Source organism: Malus sylvestris, chromosome 2 (genome assembly GCF_916048215.2).
Source record: "Malus sylvestris chromosome 2, drMalSylv7.2, whole genome shotgun sequence".
Taxonomy (NCBI): domain Eukaryota; kingdom Viridiplantae; phylum Streptophyta; class Magnoliopsida; order Rosales; family Rosaceae; genus Malus; species Malus sylvestris.
Window position 1 is genome coordinate 6,077,855 of NC_062261.1, and position 19,690 is coordinate 6,097,544.

The following is a 19,690-nucleotide window of genomic DNA, read 5'->3' on the forward strand; positions in this document are numbered from 1 at the left end:
ACACACTATCGTTTGATTTGTCAGAACAAGATATGATACTTAAATCCTAAAATGCAAGAGATTATCCAATAAGCACCCCAAATCATGTATGTCAATAATTGTGCACCCCAAATCATGTATGTCAATAATTGATATTAAAAAACTAAATAAAATTTAGTGGGTTTGGTGAGGTATTTTGGATAAGTCCATTTTTAATTCTGGCATTAGAAATAATTTTCGCTCGGTACGTTTTATTTGTATTTTTATTTTTAAAGATGATCAATTGGTAGCTTCGCCACGACAGTTCATCATTTCGGAACATAGGAAGACTCATAGAGGCATTGCAGTCTTTCCTGACCATATAAGCACTAATCTCATACTTAGTTTAATCATATTAACACTAATCTCATACCTCCTTTTACCATTAAACTAACCACCAAATATTAATCACATGCGCCATGAGTGATTAATTAATTGTTTAGATGTTAATCAATCTCTCACACCATAAGCAATCCAATAATTTAGCCAAATGCTACCTTACCTGCAGCCCTTTTAAGTAAAACTTGTGATATCAAAAGCCTGAGAGTATCTCCTCTCATACACAATTCATCCAACACATGGAGAGCAAAGATCAGAAGAAACTTCACATAGCCATGTTCCCATGGCTAGCCTACGGCCACCTAATGTCATTTCTGGAGGTCTCCAAGTTCTTAGCTCAAAAGGGTCACCAAATCTCCTTCATCTCCACACCCAAAAACATCAATCGCTTCCGATCCTCCTCCCTTTCCCCTCTTATCGATTTCATCGAGCTTCCTCTCCCCGCCGTCGACGGCTTACCGGAATCCGCCGAGTTCCGAGCTACCAATCAACAAAGTACCTTACCTCAAAAAAGCCTACGACTTGCTCAAGCCTTCAGTCACGCATTTCATCCAACATTCGGGCGTCAACTGGGTCGTCCACGACGTCATTTGCTACTGGCTTCCCCGAGTTGCCACCCAGCTCGGAGTCAACTCGGTATTCTTCAGCGTCACCAACGCCACTACCTTGGCCTTTTTCGGTCCTCCGTCCGAGTTACTCAGCGACAAACTCCGGCGGCCAGAGGACTTTACGGTCGTCCCCGAGTGGGTCGACTATCCTTCCAACGTTGCTTTTAAGCTGCATGAGATGGTGAGCCACTGGGACTGCATGGAGGACGAGGTCTCTGATTTTCAGAGAGCCGCGCGTGCGATTCAAGATTGTAATTTTGTGACTATGCGGAGCTGCACCGAGTTTGAATCTGACGCGGTGAGTCTGCTCAAGAAGATCTACGGCAAACCCATTGTTCCACTAGGGCTGCTGCCGCCCGACTCAGCGCCGCATCAGCATGGCGTCGCTGACGATCGATGGGATGAGAAGTGGGAAGTGTTGAGAGAGTGGCTCGAAAATAAGAAACCGAACTCGGTGGTTTACATCGCATTCGGCACTGAGGTGACTCCTAGCCAAGAGTTGATGCATGAGTTGGCACATGGGATAGAGAAATCCGGGTTGCCCTTTATTTGGGTGGTCAACAATCGCCCGTTGGTGGAGGGTGTGTTGGGGGCCGATATCATTCCACCCGGGTTTCAAACTCGAGTGGAGGATCGAGGCTTGGTCTGGAGGGGTTGGGCCCCACAACTTAAGATTCTGGATCATGCATCGGTCGGAGGTTTCCTAACTCATTGTGGTTGGAGTTCAGTTGTTGAGGCACTACGGTTTGGGCTGGTTCTGATTTTGTTTTCAGGTGCTTATTCAGACCAACCGTTGAACGCGAGACTAATGCACGATAAGCGGGTGGGGTTGGAGATACCAAGGGACGAGCGAGACGGATCGTTTACGAGTGACTCGGTGGCCGAGTTGATTAGGCGAGTGATGGTGGAGAAAGAAGGTGAGTCAATAAGGTCAAATGCATGGGCCATGAAGGAGATCTTTGGCAACGTAGAGTTGAACAAGCAGTGCTTCGACGAGTTTTCTCGGGTCCTTGAAACCTGGCCAATTCCACCTAGTCAATGAGAAAATTTTTAGTGAAGAAAAGAAAACCGCTCAATATATCAAGTATTATAATAAAAGTTGTTACATATTTGAAATTTTCCAACTAGTTATATTGTGATACTTATGTACTAGATTTTGTTCCGGACATACTGGAAAATATCTCCTCTCTCTCTCTCTCTCTTCAAGTCTGCTTTCTCTGCAACCAAACCCTCACCCTAACCATACTCAGTTTAATCAACCAAAACACAAAAAGAAAAGAAAAGAAAAAAGTGGGGTTGGTCCAACCTGTAGTGACATCAGCCTCCTCAAAGAACAAGAACATGAATTCAAAGAACACAACGACCAAACCTCCTCAAAACTCATGTACCAGTTATCCCATATATCTTATTTGTTGAATTCAAAATTATATATCTTACAACTCAAATTAACAAGGAAGGTGCTAAAAAATTAAAGTTACATACCATCACTAGTAAAAGGTGATAAGTTAGGACTAAATAGTTTATGAATCCCCAATGCTAGATGTGTCACCATTCCTTTTTTCTAGAACATATAAAAATCAAGAACTCATTAGAAAATAAGAAAGCAAGCATGCAACAAAACAAGAGAAAAAACAAAAACAAAGTAATGAAAAATAAATATTCATACCTGTTTCAAGTGCTTCATAAAACTCTATATCTGCCAAGATTGTCTCATCGTCTAAAATTGAGATGTTATCGGACATCAACCAGTTTTGAGTACAAATTAACATCTCTACCATTAGAGGAGTCAACGAAGAACGATATGAGTTCACAATCCTTCATCCCGTGCTAAAGGCAGATTCTGAAGCTACCGTTGAGACCGGAATTGCAAGAACTTCCTTTGCAATTAGTGCCAACACTGGGTATTTAACACCATTCAATTTCCACCAATTTAAAATATCAAAATCTTGACCCACTTCCACTTTTTCATTGCGATCTAACAAGTACCTATCAAATTCATAGTCCGAGAGCACGACATTACTTGCTTCAACTTCTTTTATCCAACTTTCATCCATTTCTGCTCATTTTTCCCCCTTCCATGTTTTTTTGGATCAGCCCCACCAATAGTGGTTGTAGTACTAGTAGTATTAAAACAACTATTAGCACTAGAACCACTTGGTTGGTTAGAAGAAGGAACATACTCATCATATAGTTTGAAGACTAAGCTTTTTATCTCATCCTTCTTAGCCATGGCTTCATCAATACTACAACCATGACGCTTCAAAATATGTGGCACATAGCCCAATTTATATCTTGGATCAAGCACAAGTCCCACAAACAGAAAAGGATTCACTTTAACAAGATCACCCCAATACTTATCAAATTTCGCCTTCATACTTAGTGCCATTTCATGCAATATCAAACTTGTGTAGGTTTGAGTTAATAACATATCTTCTTCAACAAACAAATCAACTATTTCTTTGTCAATTACAAGCAAATCAGAAAAAGTACTATGACAAGCCGGATGTAAAGTAACACTCATCTTCAATGTTATTTGATAGAACACTTTCAAAAAATTGACAAAGATAGCGGCATTGCTCCAATCTTCCATATTTGGTGGCCAATACCTCTTTTTACCATTGAAGGTCTACCCACTCGTTCTTCTTCTCCCGGCACATCTTCACCAAACCATGTTCGAATTCCACCTAGTTGGCACATCTAAAAAAACAAGACCTTTGCATTCAATTTTCTCCTTCTTAACACAACTCCTAAAAGTTTCCACCCTTTGTGGAGAAGACGTTACATAGACCAACGCATTCCTAATAGCTAAGATGGATTTATCTAACGTTATCAAACCATCTTGAACTATCAAGTTAACAATATGAGCACAACACCTGACATGCATATGATTTCCCTCAAGTATCATTCGTGAATTTTGCCAATGACACATCTTTGTCTTCAAATAATCTATTGCCACCTTGTTTGAAGAAGCATTATCGACCATGATGGTTAGTACATTCTCCAAACCCCATTCTAGCAAACAAACCTGTTGACCCTAAAAACTACCAAGCCTACGTGGCGCGCAGGCCGAGTAATCTATAAGCTAACTACGTCATTCGGTGAATGCGGGGCGTGCCAACTCGTCGGCTGAGCTCGGCCGATGAGTAAATTTGTTGATGTTGCGTTGGGTGCGCGACTAACTTTTGCGTCTTGCGATTGCGACCGAGGAAGGAACACGTCTCGGCCTCTTGGGTTCTCAAACCTGAAGATAAGGCTACTATTCTACGAAGTTCAATATCAAACTCGGCTTTCAATGTGCCGAATGTAATAACTTGTAACACCTCACTTCGCCGAGAAGGCTGATGAGATGACCTCGACCAACAAGGATTCGGAAATCCTTCTCGACCGAGACTTGGATAGGTAACCAACCGTCCTCGTCGCAGTGCTGTTGATGCCAACGGAAGATGCTGCGAGATCGGCTGATTCTACGGTGACAGAGCTATCTATTCCGACTTAAGATATCACCGGTTGCTTCCACAGTGCTGTTGATGCCAACGGAAGATGTGTCAGCGAAAAGAGAAAATAAAAAATCTCAAGTTGTTGAGAGAGTTTGCGCAGGGCAGTTATGTGTTGAATTAGAGGTCTTCTAACCATTGTCTGCGACTTTGTATTTATAAGTAGCATCCTCATCCTGACGGCTCGCGTTGTAAAGCTGCCGCCAACATCAAAGTCCTCATTCATAACAATCTCATGCAAAATAAAAGATTGTTATCACTTACCAACACGAAACCACTTTGTGCTAATTAATAGCATATTAGCATATACCAATTAGTGTTGATAAGCATCTTGACTTGAAATAATGATATGCATGCATGGCTCCACCAAATCCACTCACACATGGCTATCCATCTCCAATTTAACATCTTCATCTTCATGCAAGCATTAATATCTCTGTCAATGCCCATTTGCCAACAATGCAGTAGTGTATTAGGACTCTTAATAACGTGCTCTGATGCTCCCAATCCACCACGCGTCTTAACTCCAAGAATCCCAAATCAAATTGAATTACATTTGCATCTCATCTATCTTGTACAAGAAAATATCAAGATAATTCATCATTAAAAATAATTATTAATGATAAAAAATCATAATATTATCCTTTAACAAAAATATCTTCACTTTTCCATCCGACGGTCGAGAACTATGCTTACTCAACGGCCTTGATTACACGGGCCGATGGTGTAAATTTGGGTCCAAACAAAACCTCAAGAAGTTTTCCAATGGAGTTCCCCTTGTGATTAGCTATGACACAAAAGTTTAGTATTCTTTTGTGCAACTTCCAATTACTATCTATGAAATGTGCCGTTATCACCATGTAGTTTACCTTTTGAAGACTTGTCCATGTGTCGGTTGTGAGGCTAACTCTATGTGAGGCTAACTCTGTTTTCAATTTTGCATTCATTTCATCAGACATGAAGACAAAGTGTCTGTCAAGTGTCCTACGAGATGGTGGATAAAAATGGGGGCAAACAACACTACAGAAAAACCTAAACCCTCTCCCTTCAACATGTGAAAACGGCAACTCATCTAAGACAACCATTTGTACCAACGACTTTATGCAATCTTCTTTTGTATTCCCCCTAGCCATAAGAGTACCAACACCATCATCAAAAGACAAAATATTTTGCCTTTTATCCTGATTTATTCCCGGATAACTCTTACATCTTCCTCCCTCAATATGTTTTGTAACGGTTTAAGTACCATTTCCAGAAGGGTTAGTAGCAAAGGTAGTAGAACAATGCTTACACCTAGCTCTCCTTCTAATTATTGTTTCTTTGGTCCCATATGGCTTCACAATGTTTTCTATGTCATCATATTCAACAAAATGGTCCCATACTTTTGCCCTACGCCTACTGTTCCCAAGAGGAGGCAATGGAGGAATACCACTTGGTTGAGTTGGTGGTTGGGGTTGTGGTGGAGTTGGTGGTTGGGATATGGTTTGAGTTGGTAGTGATGGTGTTGGATCCGGTAATGACGAAGGTGATGATGAAGAAGCAGATGCAAAAGAAGAACAAAAACTATGTGATTTTGATTGGTTCATCATCCCTAAAATAGACAAAAAACAAAAACCATGTCATTCACATACATATTTTGAATTATAGGAATATATTGAGTGATTAGAACGAGAGAACAACATGCCCACATCATAAAACTAAACAAAAGCATAGAACATGTTAAAATTCCAACCAAACAGAAACATCAAAGACTTGAATTAGCATGGATCTCAATCACTTAAAGGCAGTCAAGGCAAATGTTGTACTGCCTAAAGGACAAACTACATTCTACTTTCTCGTGGTTATTGATAATAGTAGCAGAAAACACGACACAATATTTGTAGTGAAAAATAATATAAACGAACATTTGTAACAAATATATCTAAAATGAAACTCCAAAAAGAGATAAGAGGCCATACTGAGAAGATCTACAATTAAACCATTTTATACCTTAGAGAAACTATTAGGAGGAACCAATGAAGACAGTCTTCCAATGCTTTTACATACACTAAAAGGTCTTCAGCGCAGCTGCATACAAAAACAAATTGACCGAAGGAGGACATCATAAATTCATTGCAGGACAACACAATTATGGAATTAAGTGCATAAAGAGCTTACTAGTCTATTCACTACCATTGAACAAAACAATGAAACATAATAAATAAAAAAGGAAAAAGTAAACAAGGATAAACCTACCATAACCTTCCAACCCCTGTTGAGCATCCATCTCTTGCAGGTTTAACACATAATGTTTCATAGTGAAGCTTTGAGGTCAATTCATGCCATAGATTTGGTATTGATGAACTAATGAGATCTTATTTTCTCCTCACAGTGAAGATCGATTCTTGATTTTTGTCATCAGTTGTGCCACTGCAGAGCAACCAAAAAAAAAAAAATTGTTAATTAACCTTCAAATCATGTTAGAAGGGGTAAACATGCCATGAAGTACTAATTTCAGCACAGTTAAACACTTTATTTTTTCCCAGGCATAGTGTTGTCAATTAGAGTGTTGTTTTTCCTTGAGCTTTTACTGGTGCTCCATCTTATTTCTTGAAACTTTAGTTTGAGATAGGTTTTATTCATCACCCTCATGCTTTCATCAATATGACTTACATTTCACATTTTCGTTACAGGCAGCAGAGGGGCATTTTGCTTATGCCTTTCAAGGAGGTGAACCTCAAATAGATAAGTGAGTCTGAGACTCTAGTGGATGATTGTTATATATTTATCTTGTCTATTTCTTTTGATGTTACAGAATTAAAGAAAAGTAAATTGTTTTTATTCCTAAAATTTTGAATTCTACTACAACTGAAGCTTTCGTAGAAACTGAACCACATAACCAATTGAACCAACTGAACCACATAGAAGAAGAGATTCCAGGCAATTCTGAAATTTCGAAGGTGAAGACTCTACAACTAATTCTTAGAAGTTTTTTTCATATACAAAATCTTTACCTAAGAAGACCTCCACTTCCTGAAATTTCAAAGGTGAAGACTCTACAGTCTACCCCACACCAAAGACCAAGCAAAGAAAACCATTTTGACATTACTCCAGCTCAAAGTGGCCCTACATAAAGGGGCAGATTAAAGCCGATGACATTTCTGTAGAATCTACGAACTTAAAACACCCTTATTGAATCCTACAGACCATCTATATACAAATGTCCCTAAATGCAGGACAAGAGTCACATGACTCAATTAGACAATAGACAGTGTTAATCACACATATATAGTGCAGGTAAAACAGAATGGAAATCCAGTGGAACTCAACCATCCATATTCCTAATCTCAATTTCAAATATAAGAAAGATAGAGAAAATACCAAGGAGGGAGGAAGGAGGATGAAGAGTGCCGTTGCAGAAGCTGAGGTTGTGGGCTGCCTGAAGAATCGTTGATATTTTTGGATGAGAGGTAGTGGTGAGGGTCGGATCTCGGATGTGCGAAATGGGGGAATGGGGATGTGAGAGGGGTGAGGCTGCGTGAGTGAGGAGGGTGAGGTGAGTGAGACTGTCTGATTGTGAATGAGTGAAACCTAATTGGGATGGGATTCCATGCTTTGCAACTTGGTGAAACTCATTTGTCAACCTATTATATCATGACATGTGTATATATATATAATTTATTTATTTATTATTAATAAAAAGGTTCAGTTCGGTTTCGGCCGGTTCTTGTTCATTCGAAACCGGTTTAAACGGTTCGGTTCGGTTTTTGACTCAAAGTTGACTTTTCCAGTCAACACGGTTCTTTTCGGTTTTTTTTCATATGGTTTGATGCGGTTTTGCGGTTTGACGGTTTTTATGCCCACCCCTAGTGCTAAAGTAATTGGAAGATATGTTTCATGGTAAAAAAAAAAAGAAAAAAAAAGAAAGTAGGATTTAAGCTTTTGTGGTGGTATTGTTAACAAATTTAGTCCAAAATTTTTTTTTGTTAAATGTTTGTTAAATACAAGATAAAAATTGTAATTTAACGGAAAAATTACTTTTGGACTAAATTTACTAACAGACTACACCACAAGGGTTTAAATTCTATTTTTTTTCTCACCAGGGCTATCTTCCGATTATCTTGTCACCACAAATACCATTTATCCGATTAGGTCTTTTTTGAAAAGCATTACATATGTGTTTATGAAACAGTTTTGAAAATGAACGTAGAGATTGATTCTAAAAAATTGATTAGTGGAAATTATTTAAAAAGTTATACTACTTGGTGGGCTAGACTTCCGAAGACAATCCCGTTTTTGTTATTAACATATTGAAATTTTATTACTAATATAAGTGCTTCTTATAAAAAGAACTTTGTAGTATTGAAACTTTTGGCATGTGTTTCTTTATAAAGCATTTATTTAAGGGTAGTGTTGTTCACACATCTCTTTTTACTTTCTACACACTCTTATTAATTTTTCTCCATAGATTTCTTCAATTCATTCGTTTCAATGGCGGGAAATTGAAAAGATTTGTAGATAACACCATCCTTACATAATTCATAAGTCTTTTTAACTTTTTTGACAAACGCAATTAAAATGTTAACTGTGAAAAAAATGCTTTCAAACATCCCTAACAAAAATACTTTCAACCATTTCAATTTTCCACATGCATAACTGAATATATGTGACATATATGGAAAAGCGGCAGCATCTCTTATCCTCAAACGACGTGTCACGTCGGATGGCCATTCCGCCTCGGATCTCTTTGTCCTCCACAAATGTGACAGATGGGCCAATCAGTGCTAATGGTTCATGCCCGACGGCACAATCATGCACCTCAATTCTACTCTCTACATGGATGTCAATGAGTGAAAAAAATTGAAGTTACACCATAAAACTAAATGACAATATAGTGATAATATGGAAATTGCCCAATTAAACAACACAAATAACGTGAAGCACGTGTGTTCTCCTCTGATACCATAAAAAAGTTGGAATTACAGAGTAGCCAACAAAAAAAGGATCACAAGTCATTCTATATCCGCCGATAGTGGGTGCTGACCAGCAGTGGCTGCCTCTCGGTAATCAAAATTACGTACGTACTTTAAATAGCCACGCATGCATATATATAACGCTAAAGCTACCTAAGCAAGCTGCCGCGTGATTAGTTGGGTGGCCGCCCTAATAGGTTGGCCTGTGTTAAAATTGTAAAAGTTTGCTTGCAATGATAACTAAATAAGGGTTCATTTGGATGTACTTTTAAAATGACTGAAAGTGTTTTTGGTGAAAATATTTTTGAAAGCAATCCTTATTAAAAATTCAAGTGAATCCTAAAAAAAACACTTTAAGTGCTTCCTGCAAGAAGCACATATCTGGTGCTTCTTCCAAAAGGCACTTAAAGTGCTTTTAAAACTCAAAATCTATTTCACCAAAAACGCTTTCAGTCATTTTAAAAGCACATCCAAAAGAACTCTAAACGTTACTTTTAAAGTGTTTCTCAAGAAGAAAGATTATCAAAAGAAAAATTACCTAAATTTAAATTAAGACTATAACTCGCTAAATTGTTAATTACAATTTTTTTTTTCTTTATAGATGTACCGAAATTCGCATTATTAATATCATAATAGCAATTCTCTAGGGACCAACACAAAGGGACCCAAAGAATAATTATTACAAGCAACTTGCAATGTCAAGTAAACCGTGACGGACCCAAAGAATAAATATCGCCTGCAACTTGCAATGTTAAATGAATCGTGATCGCTGATTTACCAGTAACTTATCAATTTGCAATCCACAATCAATTCGTAATCGTCATGCCAATAGTTGATTTTTTAATCATAATTTGGACACGTGTTCATTTAATGTCATATCTCAACACGTGTTCAATCCGCAATCAATTCGCAATTTGCAAATGTTAAATGAACTTGGTTGCTGAAAAATCAACAGCAGCTGCTGTTGACCAATCACAGATGGATATGTGTTCAAATAATTAATTTTTTTAATCATAATTTGGACACGTGGTGTTGACCAATCACAGATGGATACGTGTTCAAATAATTGATTTTTTAATCATAATTTGGACACGTGTTCATCTGTGATTTGCTAGCAGCTGAAGCTGCTGCTAATATTTTCAGTAGCCAAGTTCTGCCTAAGAGTCTCTTCTCTCACACCCAATTGTCAAACACATGGAGAACAAAGATCAGAAGAAACTTCACATAGCCATGTTCCTATGGCTAGCCTACAGCCACCTAAGGTCATCTCCAACCGAAGAGTCTAGAGTACCAAAAATAGCTCGAAAACCGTCTTCAACCAAAGGCTAGGCCAGAGGGCTTGTGGGCCCCACGAAATCTGAAAGGGCTAAAGGGCTAGAGGGCTGGCCACTTTCAGCCAGCCAGCCAACCCCAGGCTGGCCATAAATTTTTTTAAATGTGTCGGATTTCCTGTCGGTTATAACCGACATGAATAATTTAGATTATTTCAATAGTGTCAGTTATAACCGACACTAATAGTGATTTAAATATAAGGGTTAGACAGGAATATCGAATAGTAATTTGAATTGCAATAATGTCGGTTATAACTGACACGAATAGTATGAAAAAATTTGAATACAACGGCTAGTTGACTGCAACTAGCCGTTGTATTCAATTTTTTTTTTGAACTTAAACCTTTTTTTTCTTCTATAAATATGGTGAAGCTCTTTCAATTCTTCACTTCATCTGCAATATTTCCTTCAATATTGTAGTTTTAAATTTAATTTGTAGTTTTTAAATTTAATATGTCGTTTTTAAATTTAAGTTGTAGTTTTTAAATATAAGTTGTAGTTTTTAAATTTAAGTTGTTATAGTTTTAAAATTTAAATAATAAATTATGTTTGACCCTCAGTTGGAGACGATTTTTTGTGATAGGGCTAAAACAAGCCTTATGGCCCTTTGGCCCTCGGTTGGAGATGGAGGCAAATATGGCCCTGTAATGTTCATTAAAATATTAATATCTTGGAGGGCCAGAAGACTAAAACGAGCCATTTGGCCAGCTCTCGGTTAGAGATGGCCTAATGTCATATCTCGAGGTCTCCAAGTTCTTAGCTCAAAAGGGTCACCAAATCTCCTTCATCTCCACCCCCCAAAAACATCAATCGTCTCCGATGCTCCTCCTTTTCCCCGCTCATCGATTTTGTCGAGCTTCCTCTCCATGCCGTCGACGGCTTACCAGAATCCGTCGAGTCCACCTCCGAGCTACCAATCAACAAAGTCCATTACCTTAAAAAAGCATACGACTTGCTCAAGCCTTCAGTGATCCATTTCATCGAACACTCGGGTGTCAACTGGATCGTCCACGACTTCATTTGCTACTGGGTTCCCTGAGTTGCCACTAAGCTTAAAGTCAACTCGGTCTACTTCAGCGTCACCGCCAAATCCATGGCTTTTATCGGTCATCCATCCGTGTTACTCAGCAATAAACGCAGGCGGCCAGAGGACTTTACAGTCGTCCCCGAGTGGAGAAATTTTTCTAGATTCCCTGCACTCCACGTTGTATATGTATTGAGCCAATAAAAATAAAACACGTGGCTTTCCTGTTTTGAAGTTTAATTGCTACGGACAAGAACATGCAACTGAACCATCAGTTGAGGACAATTTCATCTTAACACCAAAAACTTGGACAAATAGTTCAACATACAACGTGTTTCCACCCCCTTGAGAAATTTTTCCAAATTCACGGCGATATCACCCTTCTCTCCTCTAGCCAAGTCTTGCACCAGAGAGGGGTTTGTTAGGATACCCTTGGATTGTCCGAGAGAGTCAATGTGCTTCCCGGCTCACATGATTCAGCGGTCGAGCTTGGATTTCTTCGTGCCGACGGTGTTTGTCGCCTTGATTGTGGCGGGGTAGGTTTTGGTCTGGCAGTCCTTGGGCTTGTGGGAGGGTGAGAGACGCAGAGAGGTTGATCATGAATTGGTGTAGAGAAACCCAATTATATGATGAATTTCAGTAGAAAGACATGGTAATCTTTTTTTTATTTCTTATTTTTTGCTGTGTTGAATGTTTGAATTTTTCTGATATTTGTGGGTTTCTGGGAAAGCTCAAAAGAACATTAATTTCATACAATATTATTATCCAATGTGAGCAGCTTCTAAATTCACATAAGAATTTAATTAGCACAATCAGTGAAAAACTAAAATTTGACCATGACTAACTAGAATTTAGATATAAAAGTATATTTGTCTAAACAAATTTGTATGATTTAGCAGCGGTGGGGGACAAAAAAAAAATTTCTCCATCAAATGTTAGCTTCCGTTGCCGTCTCTGGTTCTTGTCTTTTGCTCCAATGGCATTCCATACCATCCAAAATCCTAAGGAGACATCAATGAAGTACTGTGGTTTAGGAATAATTGTTATTGGTTTAGTTTAAGATTGAAAACTAATTAATTCTTAAATCCATCGAGTTTTAGCCAAGAACATCCCGAATTCAAATCAAGATTTTTTGTGTGGATCTGAACGATGCTTTTATATGGCAGACCTTTACAGAAATTGATTGTATTAAATTTCGTGAAGTGTGTTATAATATTCTTGATCTTTTTCGTTGATTAATGTGTTGGATATTAATTGGCTAATTGCTTCGGTTAAGTGTTTACTTGTTATTGGTTATGGAATTATTGTTAGAATGTTATTTGTTGAGAATATATTGTGATACATATAAAAGATGAAATGACATTATTTGTGCATCATTCATATTGATGTGGTTGGAATTTCAGTGTTGAGATTGGTCTGGAAATAAGGGTAATTGGAAATGATCTTTTGTGTAGTTGAATCTATTCATTGTGAACCAGGTCCCAGGCGAGCCCGGTGTGCACATTAGAATAAGATATTGGCAGGATAAATTGTCAATGTGGGTGATTTGGGTTGAAAATCAATGAATTAGATAAGATGACTAACAAAATGGGTTTATGAACTTGGAATATCTTATGAGGGTTAGTTTGTATAATAGAATATTCGAACCACCACTACAGTGGTAAAATGCACAGTATGGGACGTGTAGGTCCGCATGTTTTATTATATAAATTAACGGAGGTAGTCGAAGAGGTTGCATTGCATTCATGCATTGTTATAAAAAAGTGATTTGATATTTGACTATGTGATTCCATGACACTTAATTTAATATTGTAAATTTACTGTGGTAAGATTATGTCCCTACTGACCTGTTGAAGCTCATCCCTTTATTGTTATGCAAGTATACGAATTAGACATTCAAAAGAGTAGACATGATGAGATCAGATTAGATGTGAGAATAGAAAGTTTATTCATGTAAAGAATTCTTGATTTGATTAAGAATCATGAGTTATGGTTATAAAATAAATTTGTTTTCCACCCCGTTTTAATTTCCTTTTATATATTTAGTTTTTAACTCACGTTTCTGATTCGGGTTCAAATTTTCTATCAATCCCAAGTTCAGGGTGTGACAGAATGATATCAGAGCATAGGTATTAGACACCCTTGGATAAGAATTGTGGGAGAAGTTTAACATGAGCCAGATAGCTAGGTTTGAATTTAAAAGTGTCCATGAGATAGATTTTTTGAAGCAAAGGTTTTGGTTAGCCTCTAGTGACTTGTAGAGTGTATGAAATAGGCTTGAATGTGAAGTCAGTTTTTGCACATGACCTTGGCAATTGAATTTATATGTAAATATTTTGTGTAATAAAGTTAAGTTTGTTTGATCCAGCAGTAAAAAGGATGAAAGTTAAGCAATGCATGCAGATAACTCTGAGTCTTATTGAATTTCTCAAGTGAACTGGGTTCAGTCATGAGTAAGTAAAGGATGAGAGAACTTGAAATGTAGATTTGAGTAAGAGGATAGTGGTCATCAATTACCAAGGAAGGAATAAGAAATAAATTCAGTAAGTAGTTGTAATGTTTTTGCCATTTGGAGATGGATGATTGCTATCATTTTTTTTTTTAAAGTTAGACTACTGTAATGAAAATTGGAGAAGTCAATGTATACTCTACTCATTTGACTCTTAACGATGAAGGAAACAAGAAGTATTCAAGTAAATTCTACAAAAGGAATTTCTAGAGAAAATTTGTCAATTAGCTAAGGGATTAGAAGCGAGCTTAGAGTTAAGAATTGAATGAGACGAGAATTTGATGTGATATAGAGTTTTGTATTTCCTAGTGTTGTCTTGATCTTGAGTAATGGACAAGTAAGAAGAATTTTTATGCAAAGGATCTTAATATAAGTTAGTTACATGTGATGCTGGATTGATAATTTAAAGATGAAGATGTTACGAACACTTGGATTTTGTTACTCGTGTGATGTAAGGGCAAGTAATTACGAAGGAAATTCAAGTTTGAATAGGTCTATGGATTACTAAGTTGGATAGATGTGGAGTTATTAGTTATGATTTGGCAGGAGTTGTAAGAAACTAAAGTGTTTTCATTGGAGAATTAGCATACATATGATTATATATGCAGTGAGTATCACTGAACAAATTGCCAGATTAATTCCTAAGATGTTACAAAGAATTTTATGATCACTTTGAATTTGAAATTTTGCAATTGAATTATGAATTATTATATAGTTAATATGAGCTCTAGGAGTTAGGCTTGAACTCAGTGTTGGTTCACAATTTTAGAGAATCACTTGTAAAATTATTGTTATAGACAGAATCATAACTATGAAGGAGAATTGGTGCTTCAATATGAGGATTTGGGTACTTATATACTGGTCAGAAGAATTTGAGATTACCTATATTGATGCAACAATTATTTTACATGTTTCAGTGTTGAAGAATTCAAAAAAAATGTATAAATATGTTGATGAGACTTTGTATAATTTAATTAGGCTTGAATAAATAGTAGAGATCATGAAAGATGTTGTAAGAGGAGGGATGAACTTTGGTTGTCTGTCAGCTAGTTTGATGAAGATATGGTGAGTTTTGGGAATCAAATTAAGATCGAAAAGAGATGTAACTGTATTATAATATCGTCCGTACGGAAAGAGAGTAATTTTCAGAAGAAAAGCTTATGTTAATTTTAAGAAGAAAAAGAATTGAGTAGCTGAGGATTCTAAAAGAGAATGAAAACTACAAGTATACACTCTTGGTGATAGAGGTATAAAGAAAGAGTGAAAGACAATAGAGAAAGGGAATGTGGGAGTGTCATAATTTAGTGACTTGGAATTTCATAGGATTGAATAGGAGATTGACCTATTTAAATTTGGACGTGGACTACTACTTGACTGGGATGCAGTTACTAGAATGAGAATTGTGTTAAAGTTGTCTTGTGTTTAGAATTCAAATGGAAGAAAAAGAAATGAGTTGAAGGAAAAATGGAGTTAAGACTTACTACTGAACCAGAGGAAATAATGGGAACAAACTGATGAGGTTCTTAATATTAGTTAGGTATATGAACTATATGTGGTGAAAATAAGACTATTAGAGAACTTATTGGATTGGCATGTATTGAAGTCAGTGAATTTTTGGAGTTGGATGATCTTATTTTAGTAGTTTAATTAGTATGCATAAGGTTATCAATAATGGGAATACAAAACAGAGGGATTATGATGCATAGTATTGACTCTCTCTTTGACTTGGAAGTTAAGTGGTGATTGATATGTACACGTTCACAAGAATGAAGTAATAATTGGAACTAAGAGCCTCATATACTTTATTTTACCACAAGTATTTAAGCGGCTAAATGAATGTTATGAAAGGAATGGAGAGTCGTGAATTGGATGATCAAAGTAATCTCTAAGCAGGAATAATACATGACATGTGTACTTTTGACACAAATTGAAGAACTCCAATACCTTGACTTATCTCTATGAAGTGTTGGATTTGTAGGTTCAAGAAATAAATTTATGGATGTTAACTTGAAATTTAGTCTCGTAGTAGAAGTACATAAGATGAAGTTAATGGAGAATGTAAGATTTTTGTCCTTGATAAATTAATACGCGATTGAAGTTATTGGTTAGTAGAGGATTAGAATAGTGAGATAACTTGAAATATTGGTTGTTCAGTGGAATCATGAAATTAGTTTCAGATTGACGTCATAAAGAGATACATTGCGGTAAAATTTTAATTTCTCAGCATGTGATTTAGTAGTGACTTTTCAAAGAAGATTTAATAAGTTTGGATATGGAGATATAAGTAATGCATGTACGAATTTATAGAAATACTTGGAAGAGTATTAAATTTAAGTTGAACTCTCTTGAGTATATTTGAGATAAGATTTGAAAATTTGATATTGATGACATAATTTTTGGAAGACGTTAGTGGACAATAGTATTGTGATAGACTTGTGGGACAAGGATTTTAAATGGTGTTTTGATACAAAGTGATTATTGCATATTTGAGAGTTGACAATGCAAATGGTGATTGGTGACCAAAGAATTCCTAGAACTTACTACTATTTGGAATATATCTTTTATTTTGGGGAGTGATAGGAATAGAATCAAAATGGTGGGCCAAGTAATGGGTCACAATTTTGAATGTTGTAAACGGTTGAACCCTTAGAAATACCACTTGTAGCTATAACCTCATTTGGAAACTATATTTATAATTTAGTTAGATTGCCCTGTAGTACTTTTCATGAGATAGCCTTTCGAGGCAACTGGAGTCGTGGCAATTAAGCTTTGAGATTGGAGGTGCAGTCAAAATGATCCTATATACATAATGTGTCCTATGAAGAATGATCGATTTGTCTAGTTGAACGAAAAATGAAAATGCTTAGGAATTGATAAGTACCTCTTGTGAAGGTTAGATGGCAATACCATAGAATTGAAGAAGCCACATGGGATGTAGAGTCTGACATGAAAAGGAAGCATCCCCATCTATTTAAGATGTTTAGTAAATTTTGAGGACGAAATTTCTTTAAGAATAGTAGATTGTGAGACCTTGTATTTTAAAGTACGTATTTATAGTTTTTATTTTTTTTATTTTTTTTTATGGAAAAGGATATGGAGGATCCCTTCCTCCTAATCCACAAAATCAGGGAATCCGTGCCATTGAAAATTGATCTAACGGCTGAAGTTATTATAACTTTTAAAGTGGGCCCCTGTTTGTAGCCGTTAGATCAAATTTGAATGATACAGATTTCCTAATTTGGTGAATTAGGAGAAAGGAATCCGAAGAGGATCCCTTTCCTTTTTTTTTTATATATACATATGTTTCTATTTTATTTTAAAGAGTTTATTAGAATTTAGAAGCCCAATTTTATAAACAAATCCAATATACTCATTATTCTCAACCCATTCAAATAGATATCTTGGTAGAACTTTCTACTATTCTCAATTACCTTCTTCTTGTCTCTAGAATTGTTGGCCATGTCCCAACATGCCTAGCTTGTATGAGAAGTGATGACAGAGCACTCTAAAATGCATATTATTCGAAGCTATTAGTTAGACGTGTCAACCATATTAGCTTTGCATTTGACACCTTGTAGATACAATGCCCTAGTCATCTTTAACCGCAAAAGCATCCAATTAGAAGCAAGTTTAATACCGCTTATTCCTGTTATAAATAGGAGATTAACTCCATTTGTTTTTTTTCTAGCATGAGCTAGCATGCAATGCAAGCACCGGAGCTCGTTCACTTAATATATATATATATATATATATATATATATATATATATATATATATATATTTATGTGGAGAGAGATTAGAAAAGAAATAGGGTGGAAGAAATACATGATGATTTAGGAGTGATCAAGCAACTTGCCTAAGTACACGGAATTTAGCTATTTCGGTAGTGACGTGGAGCTTAGCTATTCCAGTAGTGACGTGGATCTTTGTTTTAGCTTTCGAATCCAGGTAGGGGAAATATGGCAGACTATTACAAAAATTGATTTTATTAAATTTCGTGAAGTGTTATAATATTCTTGATCTTTTTTATTGATTATTGTCTTCGATATTAATTGGCTAATAGCTTCGGTTAAGTGTTTACGTGTTATTGGTTATGGAATTATTGTTAGAATGCTATTTATTGAGAATATATTGTGATACATATAAAAGATGAAATGACATTATTTGTGCATCATTCATGTTGATGTGGTGGGAACTTCAGTGTTGAGACTGGTTTGGAAATGAGGGTAATTGGAAATGATTTTTTGTGTAGTTGAATCTATTCATTGTGAACCAGGTCCCAGGCGAGCCCACTGTGCACATTAGAATAGGATATTGGCGGGATAAATTGTTGATGTCGGTGATTTGGGCTGGAGATCAATGAGTTAGATAAGATGACTAACAAAAGGGGTTTATGAACTTGGGATATCTTATGAGGGTTAGTTTGTATAGTAGAATATTCGAACCACCACTGCAGTGGTAAAATGCACGGTATGGGACGTGCATGTCCGCATATGTTATTATATAAAATAACGGGGGTAGCCGAAGAGGTTGGATTGCATTCATGCATTGTTATATAAAAAAAATAATAAATAAATAAAAGATTTGATATTTGGCTATGTGATTCCATGACACTTAATTTAATATTGTAAATTTAATGTGATAAGGTTATGTCCCTACTAAGTTGTTGATGCTCATCCCTCTATTGTTATGCAGATATACGAACTAGGCATTCAAAAGAGTAGATAGGATGAGATCGGATTAGAAATGAGAATAGAAAGTTTATTCATGTAAAGAATTCCTGATTTGTTTAAGACTCATGAGTTATTTATAAAAGAAATTTGTTTTCAATCCCATTTTAATTTCCTTTTATTTATTTAGTTTTTAACTTACGTTTCTTATTCGGGTTTGAATTTTTCTATCGATCTCGGGTTCGAGGCGTGACATCAGCTGACCCCCCAAAGCTCAGAAAATCTTCATGAAAAAGCTAGGTGCTGCTCTTTGTAAAACTGAGATGGCTTGAAAGTTGTTTTCCAACTGCTCAACGAATTACATTGGGCAAGGTGGCTGCTAGGCTCATGCCTTTGTATTCGTTGCTATTGGCATCTTCGATAGGCTCACTCAGCATAATGATTTGGAGTTCTTGCAGAGTGAAACCATGGAGTACCAGACACAAGATAGATCTTCCAAGGAACAAGGCTTTTTTTCGAATAAGCCAATATGTTGGCCTCAACATGCTCGCTCAAAATCTATTGACATCAGTCAACATACTCGTTCGAAAGCTGTTGGCATCTATCGACAGGTATGCATTATGAGTGACCTTCGGCCTACCCAGACTTAATGAAATACCAATGTACAAGTTATTCCACCCAAACAATTTCGTGTGCTGCACGTACTATTCTCATTGCCCCCATCCCCCCGCACTCCCAAAATAAA

At 36.6% G+C, this 19,690-nt stretch overlaps 1 protein-coding gene and 2 long non-coding RNA genes across 6 annotated transcripts in view; 2 read left to right on the forward strand and 1 right to left on the reverse strand.

Annotated features, from left to right (window-relative positions):
• Window positions 1-19,690, forward strand: part of LOC126606028 (UDP-glycosyltransferase 91C1-like) — a 101,460-nt gene that overhangs the window by 18,812 nt on the left and 62,958 nt on the right. The window contains exon 2 of one of the 4 annotated variants that reach the window (XM_050273492.1): window positions 1,664-1,895. The exons of 2 other annotated variants lie outside the window; for them this stretch is intronic. In XM_050273492.1, coding sequence (XP_050129449.1) covers window positions 1,664-1,895 — 232 coding nt within the window. Of the gene's footprint in view, window positions 1-532; window positions 678-1,663; window positions 1,896-19,690 lie in introns of those variants that run through there. One more of the 4 variants, XM_050273531.1, reaches the window with a different exon arrangement.
• On the reverse strand, window positions 6,439-7,988 carry LOC126606193 (uncharacterized). The gene is made up of 3 exons (XR_007617154.1): window positions 7,820-7,988; window positions 6,695-6,868; window positions 6,439-6,526 (listed from the first exon to the last, which is right to left on the reverse strand). It is a non-coding gene; the product is annotated as an uncharacterized LOC126606193 (long non-coding RNA).
• Window positions 10,614-12,535, forward strand: LOC126606189 (uncharacterized). Its single transcript, XR_007617151.1, has 2 exons — window positions 10,614-10,643; window positions 11,462-12,535. It is a non-coding gene; the product is annotated as an uncharacterized LOC126606189 (long non-coding RNA).